Raw genomic sequence first — 14730 nt, forward strand, 5'->3', positions numbered from 1 at the left:
TTACCACACAGCACCCTGATATACCTCACAACAACCCTGATATACCACACAGCACCGTTTTACCAAACACCATGATTTACACCACAACAGCCCTGACTTACCACACAACACCCTGATTTACCTCACAACAGCCCTGATTTACCTCACAACAGCCCTGATTTACTCCACAACACCCTGATTTACCCCACAAAAGCCCTGATTTACCTCATAACAACCCTGATTTACCACACAGCACCCTGATTTACCACACAACAGCCCTGATTTACCACACAACAGCCCTGATTTACCACACAACACACTGATTTACCAAACACCCTGATTTAAGCCACAGCAGCCCTGATTTACCCCACAACATGCTAATTTACCCCACAAAAGCCCTGATTTACCACACAGCACCCTGATTTACCAAACACCCTGATTTACACCACAAAACCCTGATTTACCACACAACACCCTAATTTACCAAACACCCTGATTTACCACACACCACCCTGATTTACACCACAACAGCCCTGATTTACACCACAACAGCCCTGATTTACCACACAACACCCTGATTTACCCCACAAAAGCCCTGATTTACCTCACAACAACCCTGATTTACCTCACAACAGCCCTGATTTACCCCACAACACCCTGATTTACCCCACAAAAGCCCTGATTTACCTCACAACAGCCCTGATTTACTCCACAACACCCTGATTTACCCCACAAAAGCCCTGATTTACCTCACAACAACCCTGATTTACCACACAGCACCCTGATTTACCAAACACCCTGATTTACCACACAACACCCTGATTTACACCACAACAGCCCTGATTTACACCACAACAGCCCTGATTTACCACACAGCACCTTGATTTACCAAACACCCTGATTTACGCCACAACACCCTGATTTACCACACAACAGCCCTGATTTACCACACAACACACTGATTTACCAAACACCCTGATTTAAGCCACAGCAGCCCTGATTTACCCCACAACATGCTAATTTACCCCACAAAAGCCCTGATTTACCACACAACACCCTGATTTACCAAACACCCTGATTTACCACACACCACCCTGATTTACACCACAACAGCCCTGATTTACACCACAACAGCCCTGATTTACCACACAACACCCTGATTTACCCCACAAAAGCCCTGATTTACCTCACAACAACCCTGATTTACCTCACAACAGCCCTGATTTACCCCACAACACCCTGATTTACCCCACAAAAGCCCTGATTTACCTCACAACAGCCCTGATTTACTCCACAACACCCTGATTTACCCCACAAAAGCCCTGATTTACCTCACAACAACCCTGATTTACCACACAGCACCCTGATTTACCACACAACACACTGATTTACCAAACACCCTGATTTAAGCCACAGCAGCCCTGATTTACCCCACAACATGCTAATTTACCCCACAAAAGCCCTGATTTACCACACAACACCCTGATTTACCAAACACCCTGATTTACCACACACCACCCTGATTTACACCACAACAGCCCTGATTTACACCACAACAGCCCTGATTTACCACACAACACCCTGATTTACCCCACAAAAGCCCTGATTTACCTCACAACAACCCTGATTTACCTCACAACAGCCCTGATTTACCCCACAACACCCTGATTTACCCCACAAAAGCCCTGATTTACCTCACAACAGCCCTGATTTACTCCACAACACCCTGATTTACCCCACAAAAGCCCTGATTTACCTCACAACAACCCTGATTTACCACACAGCACCCTGATTTACCAAACACCCTGATTTACACCCAGCAGCCCTGATTTACCTCACAACAACCCTGATTTAACACACAGCACAGCCCTGATTTACACCCAGCAGCCCTGATTTACCACACAACACCCTGATTTACCTCACAACAACCCTGATTTTACACACAGCACCCTTATTTACACTCACAACAACCCTGATTTACCACACAGCACCCTGATTTACACAACAACAGCCCTGATTTTCCACACAGCATCTTGATTTACCAAACACCCTGATTTACGCCACAAAAGCCCTGATTTACCACACAACACCCTGATTTACCAAACACCCTAATTTAAGCCACAGCAGCCCTTATTTACCTCACAACATGCTGATTTACCCCACAAAAGCCCTGATTTACCTCACAACAACCCTGATTTACCACACAGCACCCTGATTTACCTCACAACAACCCTGATTTACACCACAATAGCCCTGATTTACTACACAACACCCTGATTTACCCCACAAAAGCCTTGATTTACCTCACAACAACCCTGATTTATCCCAAAACACCCTGATATACCCCACAACAGCTCTGAGATACCCTACAACACACTGATTTACCCCACTAGAGCATTGAATTACCCCAAAACTCCCTAATGTACCGCACAGCACACTGATTTACCTCACCCTAATTTACCGTACAACAGCCCTGATTTACCTCAAAACAGCCCTTATTTACCTCATTTTCTCCTCCCTCTCTGTTTGATTGGTAGGCACACACACATCTCAGTGTTTGATTTGACCATTTAACAGCTTGTTGTCATACTCAAACTCTGCTTCTATGATCAGCGAGTTTGTGATTGATTTAGATTTGAAGTGTTGAACTGTGTGTATCAATTCAATTCAATTTTATTTATAGAGCACAGTTTAAAACAACAGATGTTGATCAATGTGCTGCACCCATACAGAAACACACAAAAAATACAACATACAGCCTCTAAGGTTGGTTAAAAGCCAGGGTAAACAACTATGTTTTCAGCTTATTTTTAAAATCAGATATTGTTAAAGCAGTTCTTATATAATTTGGTAAGTTGTTCCAAAGTTTAGGGGCCGCTACCACAAAGGCGCGGTCACCCCTCGTCTATAGTCTAGATCTAGGAACTGTCAAAAGCTTCTGATCTGATGATCTAAGAGATCTTTGGGGGTTATGTGTATGTAGCATATCAGCAAGGTATGAGGGCGCTAATCCATTGAGAGATTTAGAAACAAAAAGCAGTAATTTATAATCAATTCTGTATTGAACAGGGAGCCAGTGAAGAGAATGTAAAATCGGAGTAATATGGCCCCGCTTGCAAGCACCCATCCACATTCTTACTGCTGCTTTTTGGACAATTTGTAATCTTGATAGGGAAGCATGGCTAATACCTATATAAAGGGAGTTACAGTAATCCAGACGGGCAACAATAAATGCATGAATGACCTTTTCAAGATCCTTTAATGACAAAGGCTTGACTTTAGTTAAAAGTTTTAATTGAATAAAGCTAGTTTTTACAACAGAATTGATCTGTTTGTCGAACTTCAGGGTGCTGTCACATACAAAGCCTAGATTTTTCAGAAATGGTTTGAGGAAAGGAGCGAACTGGCCCAAATTAACATAGGTCGGGTTAGCAAAATCAGAGGGACCAAACATAATTATATCAGTTTGTGTCATTAAGGCTTAAAAAATTTAAAGACAGCCACGATTTCAGATCCTCTAGACAGGCCAGCAAAGGTTCTAGTGTATTACCGTCATTTATTTTCAAAGATAAGTAAATTTGTGTATCATCTGCATAACAATGAAAAGATACCCCATGTTTCTTAAGCACACTTCCTAAAGGAAGCACATCAAGCAAAAACAATACAGGAGCCAGAATAGAGCCTTGAGGAACGCCACAGGTGAGAGGGGCTGAGACAGATGAAAATTCACCTAAAGAAACGGAAAAGCTTCTGTTTGAAAGATAAGATTTAAACCAGCTAAGAGCGTTACCACGGATGCCTGCACACTGCTCAAGGTGTGAGATAAGGATGCCATGATCCACGGTATCAAAGGCTGCGCTAAGATCTAATAGCACCAAAATCGCAGAATTTCCAGAATCAACAGTTCAATAAAAACTTTTAAAAGGGCAGATTCAGTGCTGTGTTGAGTTCTAAAACCAGACTGGAATACTTCAAAAATGTTATTGTTATCTAAAATAGACTGTAACTGGACAAGTACTGCTTTCTCTAAGATATTTGAGATGAAAGGTCATTTAGAAATAGGTCTAAAATTGGAGAGAATGGTCGTATCAAGTTTAATTTTTTTAAGGAGAGAACTTATAGTGGTAAAAATGGCCAGCAATGGCTTAAAAGCATCCACAGCCGGGGGCCTGTGTAGCTCAGTGAGTAAAGGCACTGACTATCACACCTGGAGTCGTGAGTTCGAATCCCAGGGTGTGCTGAGTGACTCCAGCCAGGTCTCCTAAGCAACCAAATTGGCCTGGTTGCTAGGGAGGGTATAGTCACATGGAGTAACCTCCTTGTGGTCACTATAATGTGGTTCTCGCTCTCGGTGGGGTGCGTGGTGAGTTGTGAATGGATGCCGCGGAGAATAGCGTGAAGCCTTCACATGCGCTACGTCACCACGGTAATGCGCTCAACAAACCACGTGATAAGATACACGGATTGACGGTCTCAGACGTGGAGGCAACTGAGATTCGTCCTCCGCCACCCAGATTGAGGCGAGTCACTACGCCACCAGGAGCACATTGGGAATCGGGCATTCCAAATTGGGGAGAAAAAAAAAAAGCATCCACAACCTGAATATAAATTTAACTACATTACTGTAAACTTTATAAAGTGATTCACTTCACATTACCATGCTCACTATCTTTCAACAATATATTAAGGCCTAATATCAAGAAAGACCAACAAATCTCAAAGTGAAAACATCAAAATTTATGAGGCTCGATGTACAGATCATTTATCTGTTTACAAAACACATTCAAACACGTCTCTCTCTCAGTGCAGCTCATTTATTTCCAAGACAGTATAATGTATGATGTATTCTCACCTGATGATGTTTGATCAATGTCTGTTTCTGTCTCATACTTACAGAATAAAAGGCTTACAGTATATATGTGTTTGTCTAATGATGACGAAGCTGACTAGATTATCTGTTAGTCTTTTCTTACTATCTCTCTCTCTGTCTCTCTTAGGTCAAACTGTAGATTTATTTGGTAGTCTTTACTATAAACTTGTCCAGGTCATACATCAACCCAAAATCAAAAGTAAAAATAAAAAATTATATTTTGCATAAAGTGCATAAAAATGAAACCTATTTTTTAGGACCAATTTTCTGCACTGTGACATTATTGCATAATGGTCCTAAAGTAGGCTTCATTTTCCTTAAGCAGAATATAATTTCTTTCTTTTGATGTTGTGGTGAAATATGACCTACACATGTTTTTGGCAGGTTTGGAGAGGTTCACTCTACTAGTGCTGTTTGTATCTGTTTGTGTCACTATCTAGTGCACTCTCACATTGTGCTTTATCTAGTGCACTCAATGTTCTGCTTTTATGTCTCTTTTTTCCTCTGTCACTCCATTTTACTTCCTTCCTTTTCCACTCTCATCTTTGCTGCATTATCGCTTATGATTTCGCTCGCATGCACACAAAATGCATAAACATAAATTCCCGCGTCACACATACATGTGTGAATGTAAATGTTTGCATGCATGTGTGCGTGTGTGTGTGTGTGTGTGTGTGTGTGTGTGTGTGTGGCGCCAGACCCCTCTGATCCATCAGTTGATGATTTGTTCCATCTGTTTGATAAATTCCCCACCTCCATCCCAGACGCTTCCACGCCCATGATTCCTCCTGTAGGTGTGCAGGCCGTGGCTCTTACTTCAGAATCTGTGCGGGTCAACTGGGCTGATAACTCAATTCCAAAGAACCAGAAGTCCTCTGAAGTGCGGTATTACTCTGTCAAGTGGAAGACCAGCCACTCCACTAGCGGAAAATATAAGGTGATCACGGGACGATCTCTGATTGTACCTCTGACTGTACCATTGATGACTGTTCACTTACATGTACTAAAAAACACCTCAAATTACCATGTTTTTATAATATCATGGTTTTGTGGACATGTACCATGTGGTTTCATATTTTTGGAGCAGTAAACTACAGCCATATTGTTAGTCTTTTGACATGTACAGTACCATGGTAATACAATGGTTTCTTGGAAACATAAATGGTAATGGGTTTGTAGACAAATGCCATTGTAATATCATGTTTTTTGGACATGTACCATGGTATTTTTCCTTTTCTTTTTTTAAGTACGTTGGATTACCATGTGAAAACCATTGTAAATAAAGTATATAGTAATCATTGCAACATACTATTACCATCGGATACCATCACTGTGTCACCACAGTTTTATGATTACAGTGTGGTTTATAGGAGATATAGGATGTAAATGTACTTATTGTTCCTATTTGTGTCATACTGAAGATTTTTTTGATTTCCTCCCCTTTTTCTCCCCAATTTGGAATGCCCAATTCCCAATGCGCTCTAAGTCCTCGTGATGGCGTAGTGAATTGCCTCAATTCGGGTGGTGGAGGACGAATCTCAGTTGCCTCCGCGTCTGAGACCGTCAATCCGCGCATCTTATCACGTGACTTGTTGATCGCATTACCGCGGAGACATAGCACGTGTGGAGGCTTCACGGCATCCACCAATGGGTGCATCCACGCAGAACTCACCACACGCCCTACTGAGAGCGAGAACCACATTATAGTGACCACGAGGAGGTTACCCCATGTGACCCTACCCTCCCTAGCAACCGGGCCAATTTGGTTGCTTAGGAGACCTGGCTGGAGTCACTCAGCACGCCCTGGATTCAAACTCGCGAACTAGCGAACTCCAGGGGTGGTAGTCAGCGTCAATACTCGCTGAGCTACCCAGGCCCCATTGGATATATATTTTGTTTTACTAAAACAGTGTGAAGTGTGACATCATTCAGAGTTCCTGTGATGTAACGTGCAGTTTTATTTGGGCTATTCCTTGTCTAATCAAACAAATTTGGGGGGGGGGTCACAGTGACAGTTTTTGCCTATGTTTGTGTTTTTTAAAAATTCAAGATTTTCAGATGAAGCCTCAATGAGTGCCCCATATCTCTGGGATTTAACCATACTGGCCAAAGACATGAGGATACAAGAAGGAACATTTGTCCTGAACCACAATCTAAAAGGATATTGAGATGTCTTTAATTACTCGTGAGTTATATGCATTCCAATTTTGGAAAAATGACACAAAAAGTGTTTTTTCCCATTTTTGGACTCTCACCATTGGCATATAATACAACAATGGGTGCTGAAGTCAACTGATTTTAGTCATAAATCTACCTATCTCTGTGGAAAAATAAAATAAAGATGCCGTCACCTTTCTAAGGTTAGTTTTTTGACCTGTAGTTTTGCTCCAAAATCATAGGCGAAAATTGTTATTTGAACCCCCTCGACAAAATAATGGATTACTCAGTAAATATTGATCAGTGGCATTTCATATTTTGGCTTTCATCATGATTTATGTTTATCTTTTACCAGTAAAAGGAAAAGTAAAAAACTAATTGTTTAGCAAGGGACGTCTGGTTGAGTTGACATGGAATGACCCATTTGCAGTAGTTCCTCATGAACTCATTAAAGTAATAAAGTGTGTGATTGTGTGTGTGTTGTTTTTGTTTCTAGTCGGCTGACACGACAGCTCTAAGTCACACAGTCAGCGGTCTGAAGCCAAACACCATGTATGAATTCTCTGTCATGGTAACAAAAGGCCGCAAGTCCAGCACATGGAGTATGACAGCACACGCCACCACATATGAAGCAGGTACACACACACACACATGCATGTAATCACATGTAAATACACACTGTATTCTACTTGTCATGCAAAAGCAGTGTGTATATGTGTAAGACTAGAATGTTTATACCATATGAAAGTTGGTTTGTGAGTTATACGCACTCCAATTTTGGAAAAACACACACATTTTTGGACTCTCACCATTGGCATATAATGCAACAAGAGGTGCTGAAGTCAACTGATTTTAGTCATAGATCTACAGTTGAAGTCAGAAGTTTACATACACTTGAAACTCATTAAAACTCATTTTTTAACCACTCCACAGATTTAGTTTAGTACTTCTACTTTGTGCATGACATGAGTAATTTTTCCAACAATTGTTTACTGACAGATTGTTTCACTTTTAATTGATGATATCACAATTCCAGTGGGTCAGAAGTTTACATACACTAAGTTAATTGTGCCTTTAAGCAGCTTGGAAAATTCCAGAAAATGATATCAAGACTTTAGGCAATTAGCCAATTAGCTTCTGATAGGAGGTGTACTGAATTGGAGGTGTACCTGTGGATGTATTTTAAGGTTCAAACTCAGTGCTTCTTTGCTTGACATCATGGGAAAATCAAAAGAACTCAGCCAAGAGCTCAGAAAAAAAAATTGTGGACCTCCACAAGTCTGGTTCATCCTTAGGAGCAATTTCCAAATGCCTGAAGGTACCACATTCATCTGTACAAACAATAGTACACAAGTATAAACACCATGGGTCCACACAGCCATCATACCACTCAGGAAGGAGACGCATTCTGTCTCCTAGAGATGAACGTTGTTTAGCATGAAAAGTGCAAATCAATCCCAGAACAACAGCAAAGGACCTTGTGAAGATGCTGGAGGAAACAGATAGACAAGTATCTATATCCACAGTAAAACGAGTCCTATATCGACATAACCTGAAAGGCTGCTCAGCAAGGAAGAAGCCACTGCTCCAAAACCGTCATAAAACAGCCAGACTACAGTTTGCAAGTGCACATGGGGACAAAGATCTTACTTTTTGGAGAAATGACCTCTGGTCTACTGAAACAAGAATTGAACTGTTTGGCCATAATGACCATCGTTATGTTTGGAGGAAAAAGGGTGAGGCTTGTAAGCTGAAGAACACCATCCCAACCGTGAAGCATGGGGGTGGCAGCATCATGTTGTGGGGGTGCTTTGCTGCAGGAGGGACTGGTGCACTTCACAAAATGGATGGCATCATGAGGAAGGAAAATTATGTGGATATATTGAAGCAACATCTCACGACATCAGTCAGGAAGTTAAAGATCGGTCACAAATGGGTCTTCCAAATTTACATTTATGCAAAGCGACTTACAGTGCACTTATTACAGGGACAATCCCCCCCAGAGCAACCTGGAGTTAAGTGCCTTGCTCAAGGACACAATGGTGGTGGCTGTGGGAATCGAACCGGCAGCCTTCTGATTACCAGTTATGTGCTTTAGTCCACTACGCCACCACTACTCATTGTCCAAATGGACAATGACCCCAAGCATACCTCCAAAGTTGTGGCAAAATGGCTTAAGGACAACAAAGTCAAGATATTGGAGTGGCCATCACAAAGCCCTGACCTCAATCCGATAGAAAATTTGTGGGCAGAACTGAAAAAGTGTGTGCGAGCAAGGAGGCCTACAAACCTGACTCAGTTACACCGGTTCTGTCTGGAGGAATGGGACAACATTACAGCAACTTATTGTGAGAAGCTTGTGGAAGGATACCCAAAATGTTTGACCCAAGTTAAACAATTTAAAGCAATGCTACCAAATACTAACAAAGTGTATGTAAACTTCTGACCCACTGGGAATGTGATGAAAGAAATGTGTAAAATTAAAATAAAGACGCTGTCACCTTTCTAAGGTTATTTTTTAGACCTGTAGTTTTGCTCCAAAATCATAGGCAAAAATTGTCATTATGTGTAGGACTGGACTGTAAATACCATGTCAAAGTTGAAATTATAATATTGGTTTTACTGTTTTGAGTCTTTCGTTTTTAACTTGAAGCATTAATTTGTTATGAATAGACTTTTGGTATGCATTCCAAGAATGCAAAAGAGAAAATAATCAAATTAAATAAGGTACTAAGCATTTATTTCACTAATTCCACTATTATTATCAAATCAAAGGCATTACAACATGCTTATTTAATATATAACCTTAAGTTGAATTTCCAGATACTGTAACTATATTGTGACATATGACATTACTGTTAAATTAAATTATTAATTTCATGATATTAGATTTTGATCAAAGCTCCCAGACCCATATATGTTTATTAACAGTTAATATGTGCTCTTTAATACAGAAATATTGTAGTCATTTATCATTACACCTTTAGTCTTTTGTTCACCCAGTAATAGATGTTTTTACACTGAAGGACACAAAGAGCGAAAGATCTAGATGCTTAATTACTACCTGTGTTTATTGTCTTTTGTTCTTAATGTGATATTTGATTAAGAATTTGCTTTAAAGGTAATTATAATGTCAAAACAACAGAGAGAGAACCAAACGTGAGCCGTCACATCAGGGTCACGAATTGCTTTAAATGGAATTGTTGCTGTCAGTAGCGCTTTATTTACAGCGAAACAGCCTCGTCTGAGAGTTCTGCTTAATTGTGGCTTAATGTTAAGCTCTAATTAATTAAAGTTTTAAATTAATGCATAGTAGAAGAATAAAGGCCACAAGCTATGCTGTATTTGGAATTGCATACCATGCAACAGGATGAGGTCATGTGACAACAAAGTAGCATAATGGTTGAAATGTTTATCATTCTGTTTTATCATAATGTTTGTCTTTTTGTTTACATATTTATTTTTTTAAACTAATAGGTATTATACAGTGTATACAATGTTCATTATATAGTAATCTTACTAGAATACTTTCCATTCTGTAAACCTGCCCTTTTTGGGCTTTTTCTGTTGATTAGCACCGAGCTCCGCCCCAAAGGACCTGACTGTGATTGGCCGAGAGGGACGCCCACGAGCCATTCTCATTAGCTGGCAGCCGCCGCTGGAGGCCAACGGACGAATCACAGGTGAGTGTTTGTGTGTGTGTGTGTGTGTGTGTGTGTGCACACCTGCAGGGATAACGCTCACATTAATATTTACACTCATAACACACTCCTCGCAACAAACACATTAACTTGGTTATCTAAATGAGGAAATATAAAAGACTTTTATTGTTTTTATTTGATCCCTTTAAGCTCGGATTGGCCCACCGGCAGGCTCGGTCCGCCCGTGGGCCCGCGTGGAAAAATATAATTGTCAATATATTAGTAATTACAGTCTTGATCAACACAAAATAGGTATTGTTTGAAAGTTTAGAAGCTCTACTTTCCAATGCATGTAGACATTATGAGCAAAACTGAACAAGTGCTTTGAAATTTGCAGACAAATCAGAAGTGTTCAATTTTTATCATTTAAAAAGAAAAAGCACTGTACATATTATTGCAATCAGTAAAAACATCGATCTCATCAAATATCCATGTGTCATATGTTGTTGGAAAGCCCTCAAAGAGTAAAATACAACCAGCCTATTTGTTTTACTCACAGACAAAAATATAGTGAGTAATAGCTAAATATATGTCTTTGACAATTATCTTGGTGTTGCTTATATGCCGCATTTTCACTTATAACTTCAAGAAAAATAAACGGAACATAAAATATCACATACCATTACTTAGAGGAGGTGATTATCTTTCAAATGAGTCCACACACAAGGTAATCAGATGTAAAGATCATTAGATAATCCACATGAAGCACAATGTTACATATGACCACCAGGAGATGGCGCCAAATACATGACACAGACTCAATGATGACTCAGATGACACAGAATGAAACTCATTCTGTGAAATCTCATTACTAACATCATGTCTGCATGCTATGCAAACCTTTAGTCATTGTTGTGTTTGCATGTGTAATTAGTTCTTATGTACAATTATTATGTTTTATTTGTTTGGAGATGTTTTTGGACACTATGTTAAATTATTTTGTAATGTTATAACTTTTGATTGCTTTTGTCGTATAAACACAACATTTTTCTCAGATACAGTTGACATGATTGGGAACAAAAGCAGTTTTTCAGAGCCACCTTATTTACACCCAGAGATACTATATAATGTCAAATAAGAAAAAAGTTAATTTTTGGCTCAATTGTTTTTTGTTTTTTGGTCAAGTTATAAGCCTTTAATTTTGGGTATGCCACTGAAACAGGAAATCTTTAAAAACACCTTCAGAGCTTAAAGGTCACTTTTCATGTCGGTCAGATGCCTCCTTCCAACCTTGGCCGGATATCGTGACTATCAACAAAAATTACAAAGACGAGCACATTTCAAACAGCATCGAGTGAAACCATGAAAACAGACTTCTGTTTTGTTTGTTTAAGTTCATATGCGTGTGTGTATAAAGTATGTAGGTACCGTTTGAAGAGAAATTAGTCTCCAAAAATGAGCTAAATATGAAAAAAGCTTGCTTGGAGGACGATTAGTAAATAAATTCTAGTTTTTAATTTAAAAAAAAGTTACCTTTTAGGGTTTGAGTTTCTTTATGGTCACTATAAATAGTTTAACCCAATCACAGCTCGTTCTATTTTTTTTTTTAACGTGATGTTTAGGTAAAAAACAAAGGTCTGTGCTGCTGTGTTGTTGCAGAATGTGGATACACAACCCTCTACAATCGAGTTAATCACAAGCTTATGCATCGAAATTTCAAGCTGAGCATCTAAAAATGAGCCACTGGCTATTAAATGTTCAGATTTCACTTGAAGGTGATTGAGTTGTGTAGTGGTGAAAAAGTTTAGCTTTGAGATCCTTTCGCTGCGTATTGCGTCACAGGAACGCTCGTTCTGTGTGTGTCCATCAACGACGAGATCAGTGCAATCCATTTGTCATTGAATAATGTCTCTTTTAATATCTATTCTGTTCTTTACAGTCAGTTGTTGATCAAAAAGTAAAAAGAAACATTATTTCTAATCACACATAGCAAGGATGCTATAAAGAAACCATGTGGCGACTCTCTCGTTAATATGTGCTCAACCGGAACACTTCTGTGAGACACTCGCTGAACTGACGCTATTCTGTAAGAGACAGTACCGTTTTAGCACGCGTTATAAATTGTACAAATTATTTCATACATTGACAGCTCATATTATTACTATATACAGTATATTGATAGAATGTGGAATTTCTACATTTTAAAAGTTAAAGGAGACCTATTATGCCCCTTTTTACAAGATGTAATATAAGTCTCAGGTGTCCCCAGAATGTGTCTGTGAAGTTTCAGCTCAAAATACCCCACGGATCATTTATTATACCATGTTGTAAATGCCTCTCTTTGAGTGGAATCAAAAACACGCTGTTTTTGTGTGTGTCTCTTTAAATGCAAATGAGCTGCTGCTCCCCGCCCCCTTTCCAGCTCGTGCTTCGGATACTATAGCAATAACAAATCAGAACCAATATGACTGACACCGTAAATACCGGAGTGTTTTTCAGACATTTAGCAACGATGGATGAGCAACACAAAAATATACTGTAATGACGTTAGCTATGCGCTATAATGAGACATGACATTTTAGGGGGTTGTCTTGCATCATGCGATTTGCAAACATTCACAAAATATAAAGTGTGATACTTACATCTTCAGGATATAAAGCTGGAACACGAACAGATGGTACTGATCCATGCTTGTGAGTCAAATATTTAGAAAATCCTGCTTTATATTGACCCTCATTCACAAAGCAGTCCAGTGGAAAATGATTTGCACAGACATACACAAATTTTGGTATGTTTTGGGGAACATTTTCTTCAAAAACAAAACTTGTCCATTGCATCTTCAGTGGCTCTGATGCCGAGAGTACATGAAGACTCTTATGTTCACTTTTATAGCCTACAACAGAACACGTATGACGCTTATGAAGCTGAGACATTATTCTTCTCAATGTAGCTGCTCCAGCGTGGAAAAAAATGGCGGACTGTGTGTCGATCACTCAAGGGATGATCTATGATAATAGGGTGGAGTCTGTCACCAGTCGTGGGTGTGGCCTGCTCTAAAGTGACGTCACTTTAGAGCGGATATGAAAACCAGTCATTTTGAGACACTGTTTTTGATTAATAGAAATATTAGAAAGAGGAGTGGGTGGACTTTTAACATTGTAGGGTGGTTGTGTACACACACTGCCGACTCACATTTATGTTCAAACACCATGTAAAAGTGAATTTTGCATAATAGGTTCCCTTTAAAGTGTGATTATAGTAATGATGATGAAAAAAATTATAAAATATACACTTTCACATACTGTAAATATATAGTGTGTTACTTTCGATTATGTCTTGGCAGGGTTGTGGAGTAATGAAACACATGTAACGGGATTACGTATTTAAAATACAAAATATAAGTAACTGTATTCCACTACAGTTACAATTTAAATCATTGGTAATTAGAATACAGTTACATTCAAAAAGTATTTTGATTACTGAAGAGATTACTTTGCATTTTATTGTCATTTGTTTCATTTAATTTTTAGTCCTTTCAGATGGAAAACATTTATACATATAAATGATGCAAAGTGCATTTGAACAGCGGTGAAACACTTTCTTATGATGTGTTACATTCATACGAGCAGACAGAGAAGTAAGTTTGAAGTAAGTTTGGAGCAGAAGAAATAGAAATAAACCTTGTGTAAATTGTTATATGAACATTTAGCTTTATGCTAACCCTTACAGAAAATCTAGCCACAAATTTGCCGCTCATTATTTTTACATGAAAATGAGCTTGTGATTCGCCACAGATGTTTGCAGCTTTTCACTGGTAGTGGTAAACCTGCAGCAAACCTTTGGCAACAATGGACAATTTGTCACAAGTTTGCCACAAAGCTCATTTGCATGTGAAAAAAATGAGTGGAAAATTCTCAAAAATCTCGATTTTTGTAAGGGAAGCTAAAACGCTATTTCAATCCATTTTGCATGCGACTGTTACCTGGCACGATAATATTGTTTTTATCAAGAAAATTCACGTTAGATCATATTATTATAATTTTTTTCTAGCAAGACCTTTGATATTAGGGCAAAAATCGTATT

At 39.1% G+C, this 14730-nt stretch overlaps 1 protein-coding gene across 1 annotated transcript in view; it reads left to right on the forward strand.

The window, feature by feature from the left end:
• dcc (DCC netrin 1 receptor) overlaps positions 1-14730 on the forward strand; it is a 307139-nt gene that overhangs the window by 227498 nt on the left and 64911 nt on the right. The window contains exons 19-21 of the mRNA XM_051679498.1: positions 5614-5786; positions 7503-7641; positions 10582-10689. Of these exons, the coding sequence (XP_051535458.1) occupies positions 5614-5786; positions 7503-7641; positions 10582-10689 (420 nt within the window). The remainder of the gene's footprint in view (positions 1-5613; positions 5787-7502; positions 7642-10581; positions 10690-14730) is intronic.

Source organism: Myxocyprinus asiaticus, chromosome 3, assembly GCF_019703515.2.
Source record: "Myxocyprinus asiaticus isolate MX2 ecotype Aquarium Trade chromosome 3, UBuf_Myxa_2, whole genome shotgun sequence".
Lineage (NCBI taxonomy): Eukaryota > Metazoa > Chordata > Actinopteri > Cypriniformes > Catostomidae > Myxocyprinus > Myxocyprinus asiaticus.